Here is a 21847-nt window from a genome sequence, read left to right as displayed (position 1 = left end):
ACTGAAACCTCCCTCTGGCTTTTGTCAGACCTGGCTACCTCTCGTCGAAGGGACCAGGCAGAAGTCGCGTGGAGGATAGTTAGGAAACAGACTTCGAAAAACTTCAGTTTTTCGGTGTCTGTTTCTAGACTATCCTCCACCCCCCTTCGGGACTAAAACTTACAAAAGATGCTTGGCTTCCCCGGTTTTCAATAAACTGGACCCTCGCATCTTTTCTGGCGCTGTTCATAGAACAACGCCAGAGCTTTCCTTGTGGCCAAACTGCTACAAGGATTGCAGGATAATCGAACAAAAATTGTTCCTGATCCTCTAACTAATTTTAATCAGAATTTCTTTGGAAGGCGTGTCTTGCTAGTTAAAGCCTTGCCAGACTTAACTTAGGCATATTTTGTTAGTGACATCCGGATAAATCTCCATAATAAATTTTGGTTTAGGAATTATGGTGAAATGCGACTTTTGCAACGAAAACTTTTCGAAACGACAAGACCTTCTTACTCATAAACATCAAAAGCACTCCGAGCTTCCTGATACAACTTTTCGATGCGGTCATTGCCCAACAAATTTTACGCTTGCCAAAAATTTAGTACGTCATCTCAAGAATATTCATAAATATAATCGTTCGGTAAGATGCACCTCTTGTCAAACGTTCTTCGGTCTTGAAGAGGACTGGCAGAATCACTGCTCTGCCGAACATTCAGTTGTCGCTTCTACACGTAGAACTAATCCATCTGAAATACAGCAGAGCCATGAGTTTGTATTGGAGCTTGAGAGAAAAGCTGTGCGAGAACATTTTCAGTCTTTTCGATTGAAAATGACAAACGACTCTAGCTTCGACCCTTTTGAGTTCCTTGTGAATAACGAAACTGCCATTGAAGAATTTGTTAGCAAAAAGTTGGAGACTATGATTACAATTAAGTTTGGAATTTGCATTGAAGTAAGTTTCGTCAAGCCCTTAACAGACGATAGCACTGTCTGCTACTTCCACAGTCCAATGGAAAGTCTCTCAACAACTCTAACCGCTGACGAATATTATTCGCACGTCGATAAACTTTTGTCTAAAATGAACGTTTTCTGCACGGCTGGTAGTGGCTGGGTAATTGAAAAATTAAACCTGGTTGAACTAAAAATTTCGAAATTTGCGCCTCTTCGGGCTGGTTCTTATATCGCTTCGCCGCCAGAACTTGAAAATCAACGCAAGTCAATTCTTAACATTAGAAACTGGAAAGACAATCTGTGCTTCCTTTACTCTGTGTTAGCTGCACTTTTTCCGGTAAAACAAAATCAGGACAGGCCTCAAAGTTATCGGCAACATCTCAGCCGTTTATTTTACAATCCACGAAAAATGCCAATAGCTTTAGCTGACATTCCAACGTTTGAGAAAAACAATCATTTGAAAATCAATGTATTCGCGTACGAACAAAAAAAAGATTTACCCTGTTTACTTGACAAAGTACAAAAATTCCGCGAAGCGGATAAATTTGCTTCTCCTATCTGAAGAGAACAATTGGCATTACTGTCTGATTAAAAACTTGGATCGTGTAATGAAAGTTCTGCTCCGATCTCCCGCCACTGCGAGGTCGAAGAACAATATAAGAAAGTTTTGTGAGCGTTGTCTGCAGAGCATTGCACGAGAAAAAATAAAACTTCACAAATCTCTTTGTGAGCATCATCAGCCGCAAGTTATTGAAATGCCCAAAGATGGCTCAACAGTAAAATTTAAAAACTGGCAAAAGACTTTCAAGTGTCCTTTTGTTGTGCATGCGGACTTAGAAGCTCTTGATGTGCGCACGGATTCATTTGAATCCGTTGAGAAGCTTATTGAAAACGGCCTGAATAATGGACGTGCTTCAAGTTGTGTTATCGAAAATCAGTATCCCTGTAGTTTTGGTGTTGTTCTCGTTGACAGCAGAAATTCTGAGGTCCGCATGGAAAAGTTTTATAGAGGCGAAGATTGTATTGCAGTTTTGATGGACACTCTGCGGAGCTGGGTCAAATGGACGGAATCGGAACGCCAACGCTTTCGATTTCTGAAGCTATCGAATTCAAAAAAACGTGAGCTTATTGAACATTGGGCCAACCCCTGTTGCATTTGTCAAAAATGTTTTGAAATGGACGACGATAAGGTTATCCATCATTGTCATTTAACAGGAACAGTTTTTGGGGTGGCTCACAATGCGTGTAATTTGAAGGTTACCGTAGGATCTTTCCTCCCTGTTTTCTTCCACAATCTATCTCGTTATGATGCGCATCACATTGTCAAATACCTCAAGTTGAAGGATAACGAAATTCTTTCGGCAATTTCAAGAACTGAGGAAACGTTTATTTCATTTTCGGTTCAAGTTCCGATACGTAGTTATATAAACAAATGTGGTGTCGAAAGAATTGTTCGGAACGAATTTCGATTTCTTGATAGTTTCAACTTTATGGCTTCAGGTCTTGATTCTTTAGCGCAGACACTTCAAGATGATGATTTAAAACTTCTCCGACACCATTTTCAAAGTTATTCCAATTCCGACTTCAGAAAAATTAGGAGTAAAGGTCTCTTTCCCTACTCCTATTTGAATTGTTTCGAAAAATTTGATGAAATTGGTCTGCCCCCTTTCGGTGACGACTGGAGAAATACTTTAACAGGGAAGATAGATATTACGGAAGAGATGTACAGAAAAGCAGTTGACATGTATCATCTGTTCAAATGCAACTCTTTTGGCGACTATCACGATGCGTATTTGCAAACTGACGTTTTCCTACTTGCTGATGTATTTGAATTGTTCCGATCTGTTTGTATTAAGGTATACCGCTTGGATCCAGCTTACTTCTATAGTGCCCCCAATCTTAGCTGGGATGCGATGTTGGTAACCACCGAAGTTGAACTTGGGTTGTTATCGGATGTTGATATGCTTCTTTTCTGCGAAAAGGCGATAAGAGGGGGATTGAATGGAGTTGGGGCGCTTCGGCATTTCCGGGCCAACAACAAAGATTTGCATAATTACAACAAGAACGAGAAATCAGTGTACGGAGCGTTTTTTGACGTTACTTCTCTTTATGGAGGAATCATGATGAAAAAGTTACCAAAAGATGGATATCAGTGGGCTGAGTTTTCAAATATTGAGGAACTCATCGACACCTATAAGAAAAACAATAGTTTGGGCTATTTTGTTGAAGTAGACCTGGATTACCCAGCATCAATTCATGACGACCACTCCGATTTCCCCTTAGCGCCTGAAAAACTAGTAATAAGTGAGGAATGGTTGTCACCCTATAGTAAGAATCTTGCTGCGAACAGGACATCTGTTGCAAAGTTAGTGGAGACGTTGTTTCCCAAGCAGCATTACATCTGCCATATTGAAAACCTAATGTTCTATTTAGAGCAGGGGCTTCAAGTACTGGCTCTTTACCGCGTTCTTCAATTCAATCAATCAGACTGGCTGCGCCCTTATATAGAAAAAAATACGACTATGCGTAAACAGGCGGCAACAGCCTTTGAGAAAAATTTTTACAAACTGATGTCTAACGCATGTTTCGGTAAAACAATGGAGAATAAACGAAATAGAAAAAATATTCAATTTGTTTCTGAAGAAAGCAAAGCCTCGAAACTTACGTCGAAGCCAACCTTCAAATCTTTTCAAATTATTAGTGAGAACTTGTGCTCGGTATATTTATCTGTACCAAATATAAAGTGGGACAAACCAACGCCTGTTGGAGCAGCGATCCTGGATCTTTCAAAGCTTGCTCTATACAATTTTCATTATAACGAGATGAGACCTAGATACGGCAAGCGAATTTGTGTTACGTATAAAGACACTGACTCGCTTCTCTATCGCATAGAAACTGAGGATCTCTACAGAGACATGCAAGATTTCAAGCACTTACTGGATCTTAGTGACTACCCAACTTCGCATCCTCTCTTTGATCCAAAAAATAAAAAGGTTCCTTTAACAATGACGGATGAGTTAAACGGGGCAGTTTTAGAAGAAAGCGTAATCTTGCGGTCCAAAATGTACAGTATCAAATTTACGAGTGGTGTTAAGCAAAGTGCAAAAGGTGTTCAAAAAGTCCTGAAAAAAACTCTGCATCACGAGAAATACCTGGAATGTCTTCAAAGTGGTATCAGCAGCCGCGCGCCAATGACAAGGATTCATTCATCCAATCATCAGATCAAAGTTACTACAACAAATAAAACGGCTCTAAGTTGTTTCGATGACAAACGATTTATACTTGCAAATGGCGTAGATACACTCCTTACGGACATTATAGCCTACAGCAGATTCCTCAATTTTTGCAGAGCAGCTCAAGACCTAGCTCTGATGGTTGTGCTGATGTTGTTGACGATGACGACAGCTGCGACTCGACTGATGAAGAGGAGCAGTTTACCGAATTTAGGGAACTGTCATCCTTTGATTTGGACTCGGTGTCCGGAAGTTGTCCATCAAGCTCCTCCTTTGGTTATGGTTATTTTACTTTGATTTATTTGAATTATAGGTTTCTAATTTCGTTTTGTTTTAGCCCCACCTGATCCCGGGTTTTTTCCGCGAGAATATGATGAACAGGAGGCAGTAGTGAATTGGAGCGATCTCAGTGACCAAGACGATGATTGTCATGAGATAGAGGGCTGGGAAACCCTTTCATACTTGATGAAGCCGAGGAGTGCAATGCACAGGATTGTATATCTTTTCAAAGTGTTGTTGATGACGACGGGGTTAATTGTGATGAGAGTTATTTTGAATCAGTGCCTCCCAAGCGATCTCGGATGATTGTTCAATACTCAGATTCAGAATAATTTTTCTGGGTTAAAATTTTATTACAAAAATTTCAAAGTATAGTTTGACTGCAGTGTGGTATTAAAATATCTTATCAAATTTAATTCGTTAATCAATCCAATGTTTTTTACTGCTGCTTCAAGGATTAGTTTTAACTGCTTCGTTGCCTTGAGTCGGTCGCTTGCGTTTCCGTAATAGGCATGCCCTACCTTTTCGAAAATTTTTAATGCTGCGTATATACAGTAGAGTCCACATAGGTTGGAGGAGGGAGATTGCGGGTGAGGGGAAGAAGCAGTCTCATGTATGGTATACTTAGCGGAGTTATCAGAGTAAAGCAAACCCAATCTTTTATAGAAATCTATAAAGAAACTCAATGGAATGTCGAGGCTATTCCAAATTATTATGTTAACAAATGATTTCAGTTTCTTTTTCCGTTGCCTGTTTATAGTAGATACAAGTGAGCTTATTGCAACAAGCAGTATCCAGTGAGTTCCCTTTAGTTTAACAGGTGAAGTGTTAATTATCTGAAAACGTGGCCCCTTTTCTATTCTTGGGAAATTGTCCGCTGACCAGACACCTCCAAAAGAAAATTTGAGCAAGCGAAAATTTCTCACAATGTTTTTTAAGCTGACATTATCCATTGAATATTGTTTGGTTCTTGGAAACGTTCCTTTTTGCATCAATGAACAGTTGACTGAAGCGTTCTCCAATCATAAAGAGCTCAACTGCTTCTGGAAGAGCCTCAGTGAAGAATAATTTGAGAGTAATAGGTGCTCCTGTTAGTTCCGGGAATAATGTAAGGTTTTTTGATGCCTCCTGTGATGATGTCAAATCAAAAGTCACAATAAATTTGTTTGCAAAATCTTCTAGAGAAATTTTGTTTCCACCGTTTTTGAAGCCGAGTGCTGAGAGACTGTTGTGATACATACGAACATTGCTCTCGGTGTCTATTGGAGTGCCTGCTATTGGTAAACCGTTACCGCGTATAATTTCAATTCTTTTTAAATCGTATTTATTGTACAAAAAAGGATTTGAGTTCTTTGAACCTCTGAACTTGTCGTTTGCCACCATGCACAATGTTAGTCGCCTGATGGGTTCCGTACCAAATATGGACTCTTTGACAAAAGAGTTTTGCCCCGACTGCATAATAAAACTCTTGCATAGGGATTCGATGTAAGGATATCTCGCTGGGGCTTTAAGCAATGCTCTCTCAATGGAAAGCCGAACAGACTCAGTTACGGTTATTTTGCGAACAAATAATGAAGATTTTTCTATAACTGCTGTGAACAACTGGTCAGCGTCATCGCCTAGGCTTATCAAGCTAAATTCGTTGCTAGCGCGATAAAGTTTAATTCGAATATCGACTTCCGGTATCATCAGTTTTTCACAGCTGAAAAAATCTACATAAAGTGATCCGTAAAGACTGGAGACATATTCTGCTTCCAAGGTAGATTTCATTCGTTTCTGAAGCCATTCAGATTTGTTGGCATCAGAGGAGGGTTCGGGATCGTAACAGTAACCTTGACAGGCCGCCCATGTCTCCTTACTATCGCTGTTTGTTGTCAGCTCAGTCTCGAGAAATGCACGATGATGATAACTGTTGTTGCTGTCAGAGATCAGAATTCCATTAGCATATACTTCAACTTGAGAAAACAGACTATGGAGTGTGTTGTTAGCAAACACGACTTTGCTAGCATCATTTATTTTCACGCGATCTTTCCCTTCTGCTGTATAAATTGCTACTTGAAGCCCCAATTGTATGTAGTTAAGGTCCAGGCAATTGCGTTGGTCTCCACTGATTAAAAAGTCCAATGTGGGCCCTCTTGAACCCACTTGTGGGTAAATTTCTTGATCAAATCCACTCTCATAGTTAACTAGAACATTCGGTTTTTCAAAAAAATCAAGAGCTGTATGGGTTACTGGATTTGCAATATCGGTTGCTAGGCTCGTAAACTCGGCCATTTTTAGTACCGTATGTTTGATAAAATATCTTTTCGACTGCGTTTGGGTTTTGTTTCTTTAGAAATGGTCGTACTCGCTCTTCGCTTTTGTGCCGGAGATGTTTTTATCTGCTGTTTGTTTGCTGATAAGAGTGTTTGTTTAGGATGACTCCCGCCGGTCGGCCGGCGAGCGGGCGGAACGGCAGCGCGGATTCGCCCGCCCGACGCGGCTGTTCGCCCCCGCGCGTCCGGCGATCGCGTTCCTGCGACGGTGTCTGCTACGCTTTTAGAAATTGATTTCTTGATAGAAGTTTTTGCTACCGTTTTCAGCCGCTTCTTTCCTGATATTATTTCTCCAATCTCAGGGATTGCAGCGCTCACCAAATTCCGTCCAACTGTTTTAGCAAAAGGAAGCGCATACTTTCTCAAAAGTGGTAATGTGCATCGACCAATTCTCACCGCGAGGGCGCCAAGGCCAGCGGCACCTGAACCAAATTGCCTTGCGGGGCCGCCGTGTGTAACATAGTTGTCTTGATTTCTCGCAATTTGTGCGTCATAGTGTGCGTCCATTATTCAATATTGATTCGTAGCGACTGGTTTTACTGTCGGCTGTGGGAAGAATGATTTAATGAGGTAAAAATTGAAATTGTAGTGTTAGCCAACTGCGACCGATTGATAGAAATGGCATTAATTGGCCTGTTTCGTCGCGAATTGTTATGGTTATTGATTGAAATGATGACTTCACAACCGGTTTCCACTGCAGGTTGGAGAAAGAATGATGACATATGACTGCTGTGTTTTCATTCTTGTTGATAACTTTTGTTAGCGGTACGGATCTAAGAAGTGAAGTGAGGGTGCTTCCCAGAATTTCATCTTGGATGAGATCACAGTAAACAAACATCGTATGTCCCCCACCCAGTAGGTCAATAGGATATTTAGGCTCGACTCCTAGTTTCAGGAGACTGGTTCCGAGAATGTTTTGAAGGTCTGTAGAAAGAAGTTCAATACTAGAGGGACCTTTAGCTCTGTTTGATTCATCTCCCTCTGTTTGCTCTCCTTCGCTTGTGGCCGTTTGATAATCTTCTGTTGATAGGATACCGCTCATGTTGTCTGTGGACAATAGTTTTAGCTTTTGACTATGACTCGACACGCTCCATTTCAACGGCCAAAACTCTCGTTTACTTCCAAAGGATTTAGAAAAAATCTTTGTCATTAAGTGGTCAAGAGTTGGGTAATAGCCAGCTTCAAATTTGATTCTCAAGTTTCGAGCTTTTTGAAAAGTTGTGGCTGCGTTGGTTGTTCCATGGTGACGGCGGCGACGACCTATTCCGACGTATAATTCGTCAGCACTTGTTGGTTCTATTGACTCGTCGTCGTCGTCGTTGCTGTCGGCTGAATCTGAACTTTCATTTTGAAGTTTGTGAAGCTGTATATTTCCTTGCGTTACATTTTTGAATTTTGCTGGCCATGAGATTTCTACCAACGCCACTTGCCATTGACCGAAATTTTTGTTGAGGTCAATTGATCTGGGGAGCAAGTTGGTGAAAGATGACATTGTGTTTCCGGGATAGGTGTATGTGGAGGAATTGGAGATTAAATTTATCGAGAAACTATTTGAGTGTTCTACACTAACCATTTTTATGTTTCTGAAAATTTTGTCAGCTCAGATTCGTAAAATCTGCCGTAGATTTGTTCGCTTGTCTCGTGGGAAACTACTCGATAGGTTGGAGGGTTGAGAGTGAGTATCTTATCTATTCTAAATATCTCATGACTGAATTGAATTTTGTAACCAAGGTGAAATGTTTCGATGTTTCTTTTAATACGAACAGTTTCACCAATAGCAAAACGTGGTTTCTGGATCTTATCGTTCAGGTTGAGTGATACTAAATAGCTTGTATGTTGCTTTGTGACGCTCTTTGGTGCAAGCCCTGTTGTCCTGTTAACTCGGGCGTTTAATACAGTTACGAAGCTCTGCAAGTTGTCAATGTAAGTGCTGGTGTGGTTTTCGTTTAAATATTTATGTATTAATGATTTGATTGATCGGATGTTGCGTTCTGCAAATGCACTCTTCTTTTCGTTTCTTGTTTGGTAAATGATTATGTCTTTTTGCTCACAAAGTTTTTTAAATGAACCTAGAAATTCTTTACCATCATCAGTCCACACTTTTTCTGGTTTTGTTTTGGAAATCATGGTGACAAAAGCACGCCTCGTTGTTGAGGCGTACTTATCTTTCATTGCTTGGACCCGCAGAAAGCGACTCAATGTATCGACAGCCACTAATAGATAACGAGTATTCCTGTTGTCGTTGGCTAGAGATTGCATATCAGCAAGATCTAGTGACCAGATTTCATTCAACCGGTAGGATTGTACCTTAAGTCGTAGAAAACGGTGTCGCGTTTGTTTGAATTTGGTATATGTTGAGTTGTGTGTAAGGTAGTTCTCGACAGTCTGCCGTTTGAGTCCAGTTTCCTTGATTAACGTGTTAATGCTACCATATGCTGAAGGATGATTGACTTCCGTGAAAAATTTATGTACTTTTTGTAGGTCCTTGTTGTTTGAAAGTGCTGTTGATACAACTCTTTCGCGCTTGCATTTGGTGCAGGTAAAGTTATAGCTGTTGTATTCGTTTGCATTAAGCAGCCCAGAGCATTGATTGTGGACCCAACCACATATCGTGCAGTAATAAAGGGACTTGTTTTTTGTACTTTTTCCTAATTGTTTCTTGCAACTTCCACATTTAAGTTTCTTTGTTGGGCCTGGATTTTTCTCTACTCCGCCTACTATTAGAAGCAGTTTGATAAGTTGCGCTGATAAGATCTTCAGAATTGGATGCAAATATGGAGAGCCATGTGGTGTTAGAGTCTCTTGTCAGCTTTGGGCTTACTGCTTTGGCGTTTGTGTTTGCAATCAGGTGTTGTGCAATCTTTAATTCCTTTATCAATTCAAGATCTCAACTGGAAATTTTTTTTGTTGGATGCTGGATATTGATCAGCAATTCAAATAGATTGCTATCTGATTGAGGGCCTCCTCTTCTGCTTTGTATTCTTCCAGTCTGCTTGTCAACAGTTATTGTGTCTGAATTTTGCAATAGTTTGATAATTGTTTTGGATTTTTCAACTTTACCACTCGACATGCCAGCTGACAATAACTCTTCTACAATTTGTTTTACCTCGTTTCCGCTCAGATTCGTCTGAAGATGTTCATTGGCTAGCATTTCGCGAGGTTCCTGATCTGATTCCTGTTTTAAGTTCTTTTTGTTTAATGTAGCTGCAACGCTCAATTGGGCTGCAATATCAGATTCATTTGCCCTGCTGTCTGATAGTAAAACTTCTTTAACTGATGGGGACTCTTGTTTAATTGTGTTGTTTGCGTTTAGCAGCTCATTGTATGTTTGTTGTGATATGAGAATGAATTTTTGAGCAATCGATTTATTGCAATTGTTCATTTTCAAAATGACTCTGAATTGGCTCGTAGATCAACTTAACAAGCTGCAGTCCTTGATTTGTTGCTAACAGCTTTCGTTTTTGTTTGATTTTAACTTTCTTGTTGCACAGAACTGAAAGAAGGTTTTTGAATTTTTGTAATTTGTTCTGTTTAAGTACACTGTTTGCTAATGAGACATTTCCCTGAACAATGTTATATATACAATCCAGTAAAAATTTTATGAAATTATCATTTAGGTGAAGTATTGCGAAGCGCTTCAGAACAGGTTTGAAGTCTATAAGCAGTTTGAAAGTAGTCCGATGATGTGAAATATTCATCAAGTTCAAGTTTGTTCTGCGAGATTTTTGAGCAGTAAAATATTGTGTGAGGGTCTGTCAGTTTGGAACACAGCCGTAAATGCTCACTGCATCTAGGATCCAGATCAATTAACAAATGACCAAAAGGCTCTTTGGTTGCTAATTTATAGGCCGATAAGACGAGCTTGCGGTTGCCCAGTTGACGGCCAAGTACATCAATTTGTAAGATATCTCTAGGATTCTTCTGCAAAAGCATATGAGTAACATTAAGGTCAATGGTTTTTGAGTTTCGGCTCTTTTGATATAAGTTATGCTTCAGTATTATTGCATGCTGGTTCTTGTGTCGACCAGAAATGACTAAATGCAAAAACTCCTCCTGCTGGCTTGCATCAGTGTAGACGTCGTCAAAAACTATCAGTAGGCGAGCTTTATCGGGAGTAGAATTAATTTTGCTCCAGTCAAGTCCTTGAATAAAACTGATTCCTGTGCCCAAGTTATTGTGGAGTTCGTCATAAATTTTTTGCCTATGTTGATAAACGTATATTATTTTGTCAAAGCAGGGGTAAAACAGTTTTTTCTGTTTAATGATGAGTTCGGCAACCAATCGAGTTTTGCCTGAGCCACTGGGTCCTACCACCATCATCAACAAATGAGGATCAGTCACTATAACCTTATTCATTTTGGTGTTGGAATTAAACAACCAATACTAAATGCTAGCAGCGACCAAATTTCAGGGCGTTCTGTTGAAAATTTTGTGATGAATAGAAAACAAAGAGTAACTGCTATGGCACCGAGTAAAAGAAAAATGTGTAAACTGTAAAAGACTAATGATATTTCTATGCTTCCACATAGCTTCCACGGTGGCCTTTCTTGGTCGTTCTGATCAAATAAAATTTTGGTTGCAAAATCCAACTGACAGTCTGGCAAGTCATCCCCCATTTTTAAAATGTAGCTCTGGGAGGTGGCTCTGGTGGCGGAATTTGGTCAGACTGTTGCGATATTGAAATAAAATATTCCAATAACCTGGATGCTTCTACTAGCAGCTCTACTTCAGATATTGTGAGATCAATTTCGGTTTGTACCAATACAAACTTTTGACCCACTTTTTTCCAACACTGTTTTCTCAAAATAATTTCTCGTTTGATGCTTGTCTGAGATAAATGAAGAGATGCAAGCTTAGAGATGCGCAGTGTGAATTTATCTGTATCGTAATTATTCATTCAAAAGGGAAGAGCTACAAAGTAGGACCAAAAAACCAGTTTGAACAAAATCCAAAAGATAATTCCTGTAAGGTGTCCAAGAAGAAAGTGGCTTGGAATTTCCGACAACATATAGACATACCCAGGTCCTATATCATATTGTTCCTTCATAAAGCCGTAAGCATCATGAAAAGCAGCATGTGTTCTCAAGATCTTTGAATTTTTCAAATAGCCATGCAAATTACTGTCACCAGGTCCTATCAACCCACCATGCGGAGCCAATTTGTTAATGATTTGCAGATCGGTGTTCGGATCAATAAACATACAGACAGCTAAAAACGCATTCTTTGTTCTTTTGTTCTTAGGAAACAATTTAGATACAATTTCAAAGTTGCTTAAAACTTTATTAACATCAGGAATAGTTATCATGAAAATGATTGCGTAACAAACTGTTTAACAGAGTGCATTTACAGAAAATGATTTGCATAGAAGTTTTTCTTTTATCTGCTTTCTTTTGTTTGTTTTGATGACTCATCGGAATTTTCCTCGTATACGTCACAACTATCCTCTAATGGGGCATCCCAACATTCCCAGCATGTGCACTGTGCGTTGTTCATTCCACATTGAACTTCCAAATAAACTGAGTGGTCAGTTCTGTAAATCGATCCCCACCCAGTCGCTAAAATATCAATATAGTCTTCCAAAGTTTGTTTAAATGGGGAGTCGGTACTCTCAAGGCTCTCAATTTTTGCTATAATTCTCCTCTGATATTCTGTCATGCTTGCAGATTCCAATCGTCTATTCGGGCAAGAGCGTTCAATTTCCCATACTATGTCCATTGCGCTGCAACGCTTAGGTGATATGTCCATTACTGTATCAGCGTTTCTTGTGAACTGCTCGAAGATATCTCCTCGTCTTGTAATATCTGATGAATTAAATCGCAAGAACTGCTCATTGAGGGTCTGGGAAGCGCTTGTTGGCGTAAAAATTCTGGCTTTGATCTCAAAGAGGACTTTACTCTCATGACGGATATAGGATTTAATAATCTTCTCCATGTGTTTTGGATTATCGTTTGAATAGACCAAAATGTGTTGGTGCTCAAATGGTATGTCATTACACCATCTGAATTGCTGCTGTGTCTTTTGTGGCTCATGGTTAACAACTGCAAACTGCCATTCCGTAAATTGGTCAATCCAATGTGCTAGTCCTTTCGGCTGAACTTGCGTGGTGAGGTTGCCCTCTCTTTGATCAACTTTGCGTCTTTTTGTGTTTAGCTCAAAGGAAAACTGAGATGGAATTAGGACTTGAGCGCTGTAAACAATATATCGGAAGTTATCTGAGGTTTCTGGACTGTTTTTCATGGTTATTTTTGATAAATGCGAGAAGTTTACTTCTTCGTTGTTTTTATAGAGCGATTTGTTTAATTAGGTCTGATAAAAACCCAAAACTGAGATAGCTTTGATAACAAAGACAAAAGTGAGATAGTTTTGTTTGTTTGTGTTTGATAAATTATAATGGAATCCAAAAGGCAACGTAACCCAGGTGATTATGCGTTTACGCGAGTTACCATCTGGGCCATGTTGCCTTATTTCAGGTTTATTGTTTAATGATTTAAAAAGAAAACTTAGTTAGATTATGTATTGGTTAAGAAAATATTGCATGACTATTCGGCGAATCGCTTATCGCAATCGTACTATAAGTTTGTATTACTCAGCTTTAGCGTGATTTCGTCTAAGTAGTTTTGGTATCCGTAGCTCGGCAATGTAGGCATGCTTCCAGCACTAAGCTGTATGATTTTGAAGTTGGTTCGAGACTGCGCTGGGAGGGATCCTATTTCTGTGCGGTAGACCACCCCAAATTTTACTACTGGTCATATTACGGCATTGGGTATTTCGACATTACATTTGGGTATATTGTCATGTACATGTAGCTGTTTTAGACATCTTCAATTCTGCACTTTGGATTCATGATTTGTTCCGTTTGCAATCCCTCACTTTTCAATCGAGTTAGCAATCTACGCAGCTCTTGTCTAGAGAGTGAAAAACCCTTTCGCTTAGATCTTGATAGAAGTCCTGTTTTAAAAACAACCTCAGGAGTTTCATCAAAATTAGCCACATATAAATCAAAAATTTTCAAACTGAAAATTCTACAGATTTTAAAACGCAAACATAACCGACTAAACGTCGGAAGAATTGCTCTCGAACGACTAGGGGGAGCTCTAATCGATTGCAGCCTGCTTCAGTCCGGGGGGGGGAGTAGGGAGGGAGGGGGAGCCTAAATGGAAATAAGAAGTTCAATAGTGGGCTTCAAATAACCACATTAGAGGTTAACAACGTATACCACTATTAAGATTTAAAGTAAAAAATGACACCAGTTTCGGCGCACTTTTCGTTTGACTTTTAGTATTAAATTGCCGCCAATTGAGTTCAGCTGCTTGAAATTCTGATTGAGAGAGAATTTTAGATCACGCGAAAAACAGCTATGAACTTCGTTCAAGAGCATTTAAAAATCATCAGACAAACCCAAATATTGTGTAGACGGAATTGTCTCTGGATGGAGCGAAGTCCTAGGTGACAAAGATAGGAAGGTATAAATTAGGAATTTAATCAGCCAACATAATTGAGCACGATGGATCGTAAATAGCAATGTAACCTGTTACGCTTGCATTCTTTTACCGTATACAAACAAAAACATCATAATCCTGCGCCATAGAATAACCAAGAGAACCGTTATAAGCAAACCTACAATATTGTGCCTACCTCGCCTTCATCGAGTGCTGACAACTCTGATGGGTAGTTGGCCGTGAGACACTCATCGTGCAGTCCTACGTCTTCGCAGGGACTCTCTCCTACGTCCTGAATTATTTACAGGTTATGAGGAAACAGTGGCTTTATTTAAAGACTGAGATTACTGATCGAGTTACTTTTTTATAAGAAAAGTACTAGCTGACAAACGTCATCGTACTAATTCTTTACCTCTTCCTCTCCGACGCAGTTCAGTTTTGGATACAGCTTGCTCAGAGTGCCAATGATCAGTTCCTGTGACTTTCTATCCGCCTCTGTTTGGAAATCTTGTACACCCTTAAACAACAAACAAAATGCAAAAACCATGTCGATCTGGCCAACAAGTTGTTACGCGTTAAGAGAACAGCATGATGGAGGAAATTAAGTGACTCTGAGAAAGTTCAGTATTAACAACAACAACTCAAGCTACTACGAACGTCTCAAGTTTTTGACAATTTGCTTGTACATAGAAATGCACGACCTCCTCACATATTTGTCAGTTTTCAGGGGACATCTTCACGTGGACTTGAAACCAGAGTTCACCGCATACATAGAAAAAGTACAAGCCCGTCAATTCGCTTTAGGACAGATAATAACCAGCAGATTTGCTTATCCCGCACTGATGACGATTTCTTCCGCATCAAATGTCTCTTTAACAAAGTGACAAAAATTTAACTTTGGGCCTCGATTTGAGCGCAAAAACACGATTAGCAACATTACTGAACGTTTTTAGTCAGAAATTTCCGAAAGAAAAGAATAAATTAATGTGGGGAGTGCATTACAGATCTGGTCATTGAAACAAGTTCTCTAATCTGTAGGTTGGACTTCAAGTTGCTGTGCTGAGCCAAAGGCTTCGACATAAATCCTCTTCTGATACTACTTATCCTATATACCGATTTTGTATACGGATTGCCAGATTTAGGAGTGTAATATACTTTTGCTTTATATACGCACGTGAAGCTCTTAGAATGTCGATGTATGCAGTTCCGGAGTCTCCTATATGCATATTTTTGTATTCAGTCCGCCTACTTACAAACTTACAAGTTCGTGCCTCACGCAATTTTACGTGACTCTGATAGATTAACCGCTAAAAATTGGCGCTAATCAGGAACTGCAAATTACTTGCGGATGGCAGCCGGAACCAGAAAATTCAAAACGACTAAGAAGTTCGAAAATCTGGCAGATCGAATACAAAAAAATGTATAAAGGATACTCTGGCGCTGTATGTATCGGCATTCTAAAACCTGCATGTGCGTATCTGAATCAAAAGTATATGACACTCCTAAAACTGGCAATTGGTAAAGAAAAATCTGTATATAGGATCAGGAGTGTTAGAAGAGGTTTTTTGACGAAGCCTTGGGTTCAGCACTACATCACTCGAAGTCCAATCTACAGATTGGCGAACTTGTTGCAATGATAAGTTATGTAAAGCAGTCCCCGCGAAGATTTATTCTCTTCGAAGTTTCTGACGAAAAACGTCCAGTATTTTGATGTGTTTTTACTCAAATCGAGGCACAAGATGATAAATTTTTGTCACTTTGTTAAAGAGATATTTGGTGCAGAAGAAACTGTCATCGATGCGGGATGAGCAATTGTTGCTCGTTCTTTTCTTTCCTGGAGCAAATTGACGTGCTTGAACATTTTCTATTTATGCAGTGCACTCAAGTCCACATCAAGATGACCCCTCAGAAGACAAAAACGTCGTTCATTTCTATGTACAAGCAAATTCTCAAGAACTTCAGACGGTCGTAGCAGCTTGAGTTAAAGTTCAGTTTCTATTTAGTGTCCTCTGAAAATTGTTATATTACTTTTAATAATAAGCCAAAATCCCGATGAGATTCAACCGGCGCTTTCTAAGTTAGCAATCAGATTTCCTGTTTATTAGTTTTGTTTTGCTGACATTTAGCCTCGTCTTATTTTCGCTACAAGTTATTAAGTATCTCACCGAATCACCAAGGTCACTTTTGCTTTTCAATTATCACTAAGATCGTCCGCAAACCCACAGCTGATCGTGTTTTCGCAAGTGGGAAGGTAGTTTACGTAAATTAGAAAAAACAGGGGACTGAGAATGGAGACTTGTAGAACTTGCTAATAAAGGCAGCTTTTAGATCAATTTGAACTTATATGCACATAACAAGTTCTGAGATAAGATGCTAACGATTTAAGATGCTTGCCACTTAAACAAACAGAAGGCAGCTTTGTCAAAAACTGTGAGGGAACGGTAACGAAAGCTTTAGCAAAAATGAGATACAGAACTGTCAGATCGCTTATATTTTCGCAATCCTACACTGACCCAGAATAATAGACTGCAGGCTTCCTGATATATTTTTACGAAAACTTTATGGCATCGAATGTAGTTGATTTTTTACATAATCATATATTTCATCGAAAATTTTTTAAGTACTATTAAAACGCAGAAGAGCCGGCTGATTGGTTTCTAACAGGTGATATCAGCTTTTAAAGTTGTTTGCATTTTCGCACACTTTTTTCACTGTCATACTTTCAATGATATTTCCAGTGCCATCAGGACCTGTTGCTTTGTTCGGCTCAAATAATACAAAAATCCTTTCAATATCGGCTTTGTTACACCAAACATCGATTAAAACTGAGTCTGAAAAATTATTTTCAAATTCACGTTTATCAGTCAACACCCACAATAATCAAATTGAAAGCTTCAACGATTTGCTCATCGGTGTATGGTTTTGCAGTATTGTAGATCATAACAGGCGGAAGATGTGGTTTTTTTCTTATGGGGGAGAAACATTTTGGGCTTTCACCAAAAAATGACCCGCAAAAACTTTCTAAATGCCAGAGATCAATATCACTGAATTTTTGGATTTCTATTTTCAGTCTTTTTAATTTCATTGAACGCTGCAAAGACTGTTTGCCTGTTTTTCTTCTTCTTTCGAGGCTTTTATCATGTACGCGTCACTTGAGATCCAGGGCTGAAATGCTGCACGATCTGCCGTGAATTTCGGAATTTGTATTTTGAGTTTTCCATCTAGTCATTTGTACCATTGCTCCAGTAATTTATATTGAAGCAGTTTGTACTGAAAAGCATATTTAAAATTGAGTCTTTCAGAGCTTCCCAATCTGTTTTTATAGAGTTTTGTGTTAGTAGCAACAAGTGGCACAAGGCAGTCAAGATTGCCGTCACTTTGAATAGTCAAATTATCAGAGCATTGTTGTTAATTTGGCAGTCTTCAAATAACAAGTAGTCGCAAAAACAGTGAATTATTAGTTCTGGATTATTACAGAGAAGATCCGATTGAGTATCAGGAAAAGTAGTGTAGTTAAAGTCACTTAAAAACAGTGTTTTCATAATCATTACCTGACATAGTATTCTAATTTGCGCTCGCAAAATTTATATCACCTGTAATTATAACAGGCGACGAATTGCTCTCAGTTGTTCAACATCCGAAACCATCATGTCCTCAGTTCAACGATATAAACTTGAACCAGGCGCGTTAGCATTAAAACTGACGGTTAGCAGTAAAGCTGACGGTACAACATATTGGTTGATCAGTTTGTGTTTCAGCGATTTTTTACAGCAATGCGTACCCCTCCAAGTTTTCCCTCAATTGTGTTTCTAATGTGATAGGGATATCAATACTAGTTTTGTCAAGTACAGTTTCATTAAAGCAGAGAGTTTTGCAGCAGTAATAACAATCAGAACCTCTATTCTCCTGTTGCAGGCAGCACTTGAATCCCGATTATTTTTTGCCAGGCCTCATTTTGTGCTTTACTTTATATTTCGTTTGATGACATTTTGGATTGTTGCGACAAACTTTAATAGACCAGAAACTTACCTTATCCCTATGGATACTGAAAGACACACAGAATAAGATAAGCTTATTTAATTTTTTCCTTATTCCTATGGATCTTGAAGGACCACGCGGAACAAAAACTGCATACCTAAATTCATCGCTAGAAAAACAACCACCGCAACAACCACGATTTGGACCAGACAAAAAACACTTGAATGCTAGCGTTGCCTTTGATGTTGAGCTCTTTGCTGACTTTTCGTATAAAAGTTTTTGAGTATTTTCGAGTTGTTCCGGGCTTTCGTCGCGATGTGCGTTTTGTCGCGTTTCTTCAAATACTTAACTCTCTTCAGCTGTTTCCGAAATCTGCGGAACTTCCACTCGACTTCTGACTTGTTCTGTAGGGTCAGCTCTCGAGCAATCAGGATCGCTACTACTTTGATTCCTATTATAAAGCCTTTTTTGATCTTGTCGCAACGAAGTCGGCTAACTCTATTTCGTCGTTTGCAGCAACACCGCACTTGGTTGAAGTTCGGAAGAAAAACCAATTTCCATAAGGATTGTCGTGAATGATCGTTAAAAAATTCTGGAAACGCTGCTCACAGTCCAGAAGAAACAAGCGGCTGCCGAGTTATCAGGAAACAGAAAGGACAAAAGAAGCAACCAAAATTTAGAGAAGCAATTGTTCTTCAGCAGTACCCCGGCAATCTGAGTTCAAAGCTGAAAAAAATAAACAAAAAAACTAAACAAACGAAAGGATAAAAATCAAGCCTGCCTGCAGTCAAATCTTCTTTTTTGATCGGAATTTAAAGTCCAACGTGGTTTATGAAACTAATTGTAGTGGATGTGAATCCACCTATGACGGGCAGACCGTCAACATTTAACCACCAGGATAAATGAACATCAAAAAATGGATGAATGCTGCCGCTCGTCAAAAGGATTCCAGTGGAAAATAATTGATCAGTGCGCCGACGAAGAAAAACTGATGACAATTGAAGTGCTTCCTATCAGGCATCGGAGGCCCGCGCTCAACACGGGTGACAAATTTAAAGGGAGAGAACTGACATTAAAATTTTAGTTCAACATGCGTCGACTTTTTTTTCGAAATTTGCACAATAGCAAAATTGGGTTCGAGAAAAGAAACTAAAAGTACGAGATACAATTCCGTAGTTAAACAAGTGAAAATGGAAGAAAACGTCAAAAATTTAAAATGAGAAAATGCGAACCTTTACGTGAGAAATTATTCGAATTGACTATCGACGAAGGTCCTCAGAACTGATAAATTTCATTTTAGCAAGCAAACTCAGTCTTTTATCATTGAAAATTTGTAAATAGTTTTATACTAATTTCCTGAAGATGCTAGCAATAGCGAAAACGTTTGAGAAGTACATTGTTGACTTAAATATTTTTATCCAATAAGGTTATCAAACTTACTAAGCTTAAACATAAACGGACTAATGTCAGATGAATTGCTCTTGAACGACAAGCGAGGCAATTTAATTCAGGGGCTGTAGCCTAGATAAATTTTTCTCTAAGGGCGCAAAAACATTTTACCAGGCCGGGATTCGAACCATTGACCTCCCCCTCCCTGACCAAAAGCACTGCCCTCAGGCCCGTCTTCTTGCTATGCTGCAATTGATTATATTTTAGCAACAAAATTTACGTCGGAGTAAGAGCAATAGAGATCACTCAAAAATGAAGAACGATCACTAGAAAAAGTCACTTGAGAAGGCAAAGAAAAACTCAAAATGGTCAAGCAAAAAATTGCATGAAAAAAGACCAACACGTTTACGTTTTCTCGCGCGATAATTCTGATTTCGGATCTATTTTTTACAAAAACGAAGTTCTCACAACACAAAAAAGTTGCAGATATCTTGGTATTCAAATTGACAGGAATCTTAGTTTTGAGGAGCAGCTGAATAAAACCTTGAAAAAGATGGCTCATGCTAAGATCAATTTACCTTATAAGACATCAAGTTCCCCTGAACGCGCGCATTCTTCTTTTAAAATCACTTGTGCTTTCGCACTTATCATTTTCGGCAATCTTTTCTCAAAATTTATCTGCAAAAAACCTAAAAAGCCTTAACCGACAGATTAACTGGGGTATAAAGGTGTGCTTTCTACGCAAAAAGTATGACAAAGCGAGAGATCTGCTAATCCAGACAAAAAACCCTACCAGCTGAGCTAATAATAGCAAAAATGTCGCTAATAAAAATTTATTATGATATCGCTAGGCCAGAAAATTCTGAAAATTTTCACGGGTATCTGAGTCTTCATTAAAATGCTCGAACAAAACAATTCAAAATTAGACAAAATGCCGAAACAAGCTTTGGAATGAATTCGATTGTCCGTCAATGCGTACAAAAATGGAATAAGTTACCACATTGGCTTCGGTTGGCAAAAATAGAAACGTTTTTAAGAAAACGTTGAATGATTTCTTGCTCCCACAACATGAAAAATTCCTTTGAATAGTAACGTAGGAGCTTTTAAAAGTTATTTTTATTTTTAGGAAGAAAACAATCGAAAGAAAATTTTAAAATGTGATTCTTTAAGAAAATTGTTGATGTGTATTATATTATTTTGTTTGAATGATTTGAAATATTTTTTGTTTCAGGTATATTTAACCGTATGGTTATAATTATAATATACTTGATGCAAAAAAAAATTGTTATAAACTTCGTTCAAGCGCAATTAGTAACCTTACCCTGTAAACCTTACATTTGAAATCATACGTGTCGGCTCCAAGTAGAAAATATTAAACATGCTCAAAACACGTTGTTGCTTTGGAGGTTTTCTCCAGCACCTCAAAAACAGCAACTTTTGCGTAAAGTGGATGAGCTTCATGTCCCAGCCCCACTTATTTGAATCGTTCCACCCAGAAGCAATGCAAAGATGTTCTTACTTTTTCTACGATGGAAAGATCTCCTGATAACCTGACATCACGTGCAATTTGACCAGCTTTTTTTGCCAGGTTGACAGAGGTGGCTAGCACTCGCGCAAAGCAGCATGCACTCATGTCTGAAATGAAAATGTAAAGGACTGCTGACTGTTCTAGACCACCATAAAAATGCCTCTCACTCGTCATTTGGAAAGCAAGCAAACAACTCTTCAAACGAAATCCGGATATTTCCCATTAAAGCCCCCTAGTACCCCAATCATGATAAAATTACAATGCAGAGAACGAATTGTCAACTGAAAAAAAATTTAATAATAACAACCAACGTAGTTGTCAAATTAAAATTAATTCTGATATTTAAAACAAACCTCTTTGATCACTGATACAACAGATGATAAAAACAGTTTGCCATTTCTGGACATGTCAATTAACGTACAACCGGAGGGGAACATTTTTTGCACATGGTATCAAAAACCATCAGATACCGGAACAATTTTGAACTGTTGTAGCTGTGCACCCCAACAACATAAGAAAAGCATAATACAGAAAACAATACACCGCCTGTTCCGAGCCACCAGCAATTGGGAAGCGTTCCATGAAGCATTGACAAAAAATGAAGAAATTTGGGAAGGTAATCAACGTCCTAGGCATTGTGTAGGGAATATTGTCAAGGATACAATTAACCAGCTGCGAATGAAAGAACAAAGAAAAAGACATAGATATAACGCGGGTGTAGCCGTAAAACAACAGGAAAATACTGAGAAGCAA

At 38.9% G+C, this 21847-nt stretch overlaps 2 protein-coding genes across 2 annotated transcripts in view; both read right to left on the bottom strand.

Moving 5' to 3' along the window:
- LOC142344865 (3'(2'),5'-bisphosphate nucleotidase 1-like) overlaps positions 1-21296 on the bottom strand; it is a 41020-nt gene extending 19724 nt beyond the window's left edge. The window contains exons 1-3 of the mRNA XM_075396901.1: positions 21086-21296; positions 14612-14716; positions 14396-14491 (exon numbers count right to left, since the gene is read on the bottom strand). Coding sequence (XP_075253016.1) covers positions 14396-14491; positions 14612-14716; positions 21086-21268 — 384 coding nt within the window. The 5' untranslated portion in view covers positions 21269-21296. The remainder of the gene's footprint in view (positions 1-14395; positions 14492-14611; positions 14717-21085) is intronic.
- LOC142344868 (uncharacterized) overlaps positions 1-21847 on the bottom strand; it is a 577092-nt gene that overhangs the window by 40833 nt on the left and 514412 nt on the right. The gene's annotated exons all lie outside the window — the stretch shown is intronic.

This window comes from Convolutriloba macropyga, chromosome 8 (assembly GCF_964194025.1).
Source record: "Convolutriloba macropyga chromosome 8, txConMacr16.3, whole genome shotgun sequence".
NCBI lineage: Eukaryota > Metazoa > Xenacoelomorpha > Acoela > Convolutidae > Convolutriloba > Convolutriloba macropyga.
This window is presented reverse-complemented; position numbering and strand designations above follow the sequence as displayed.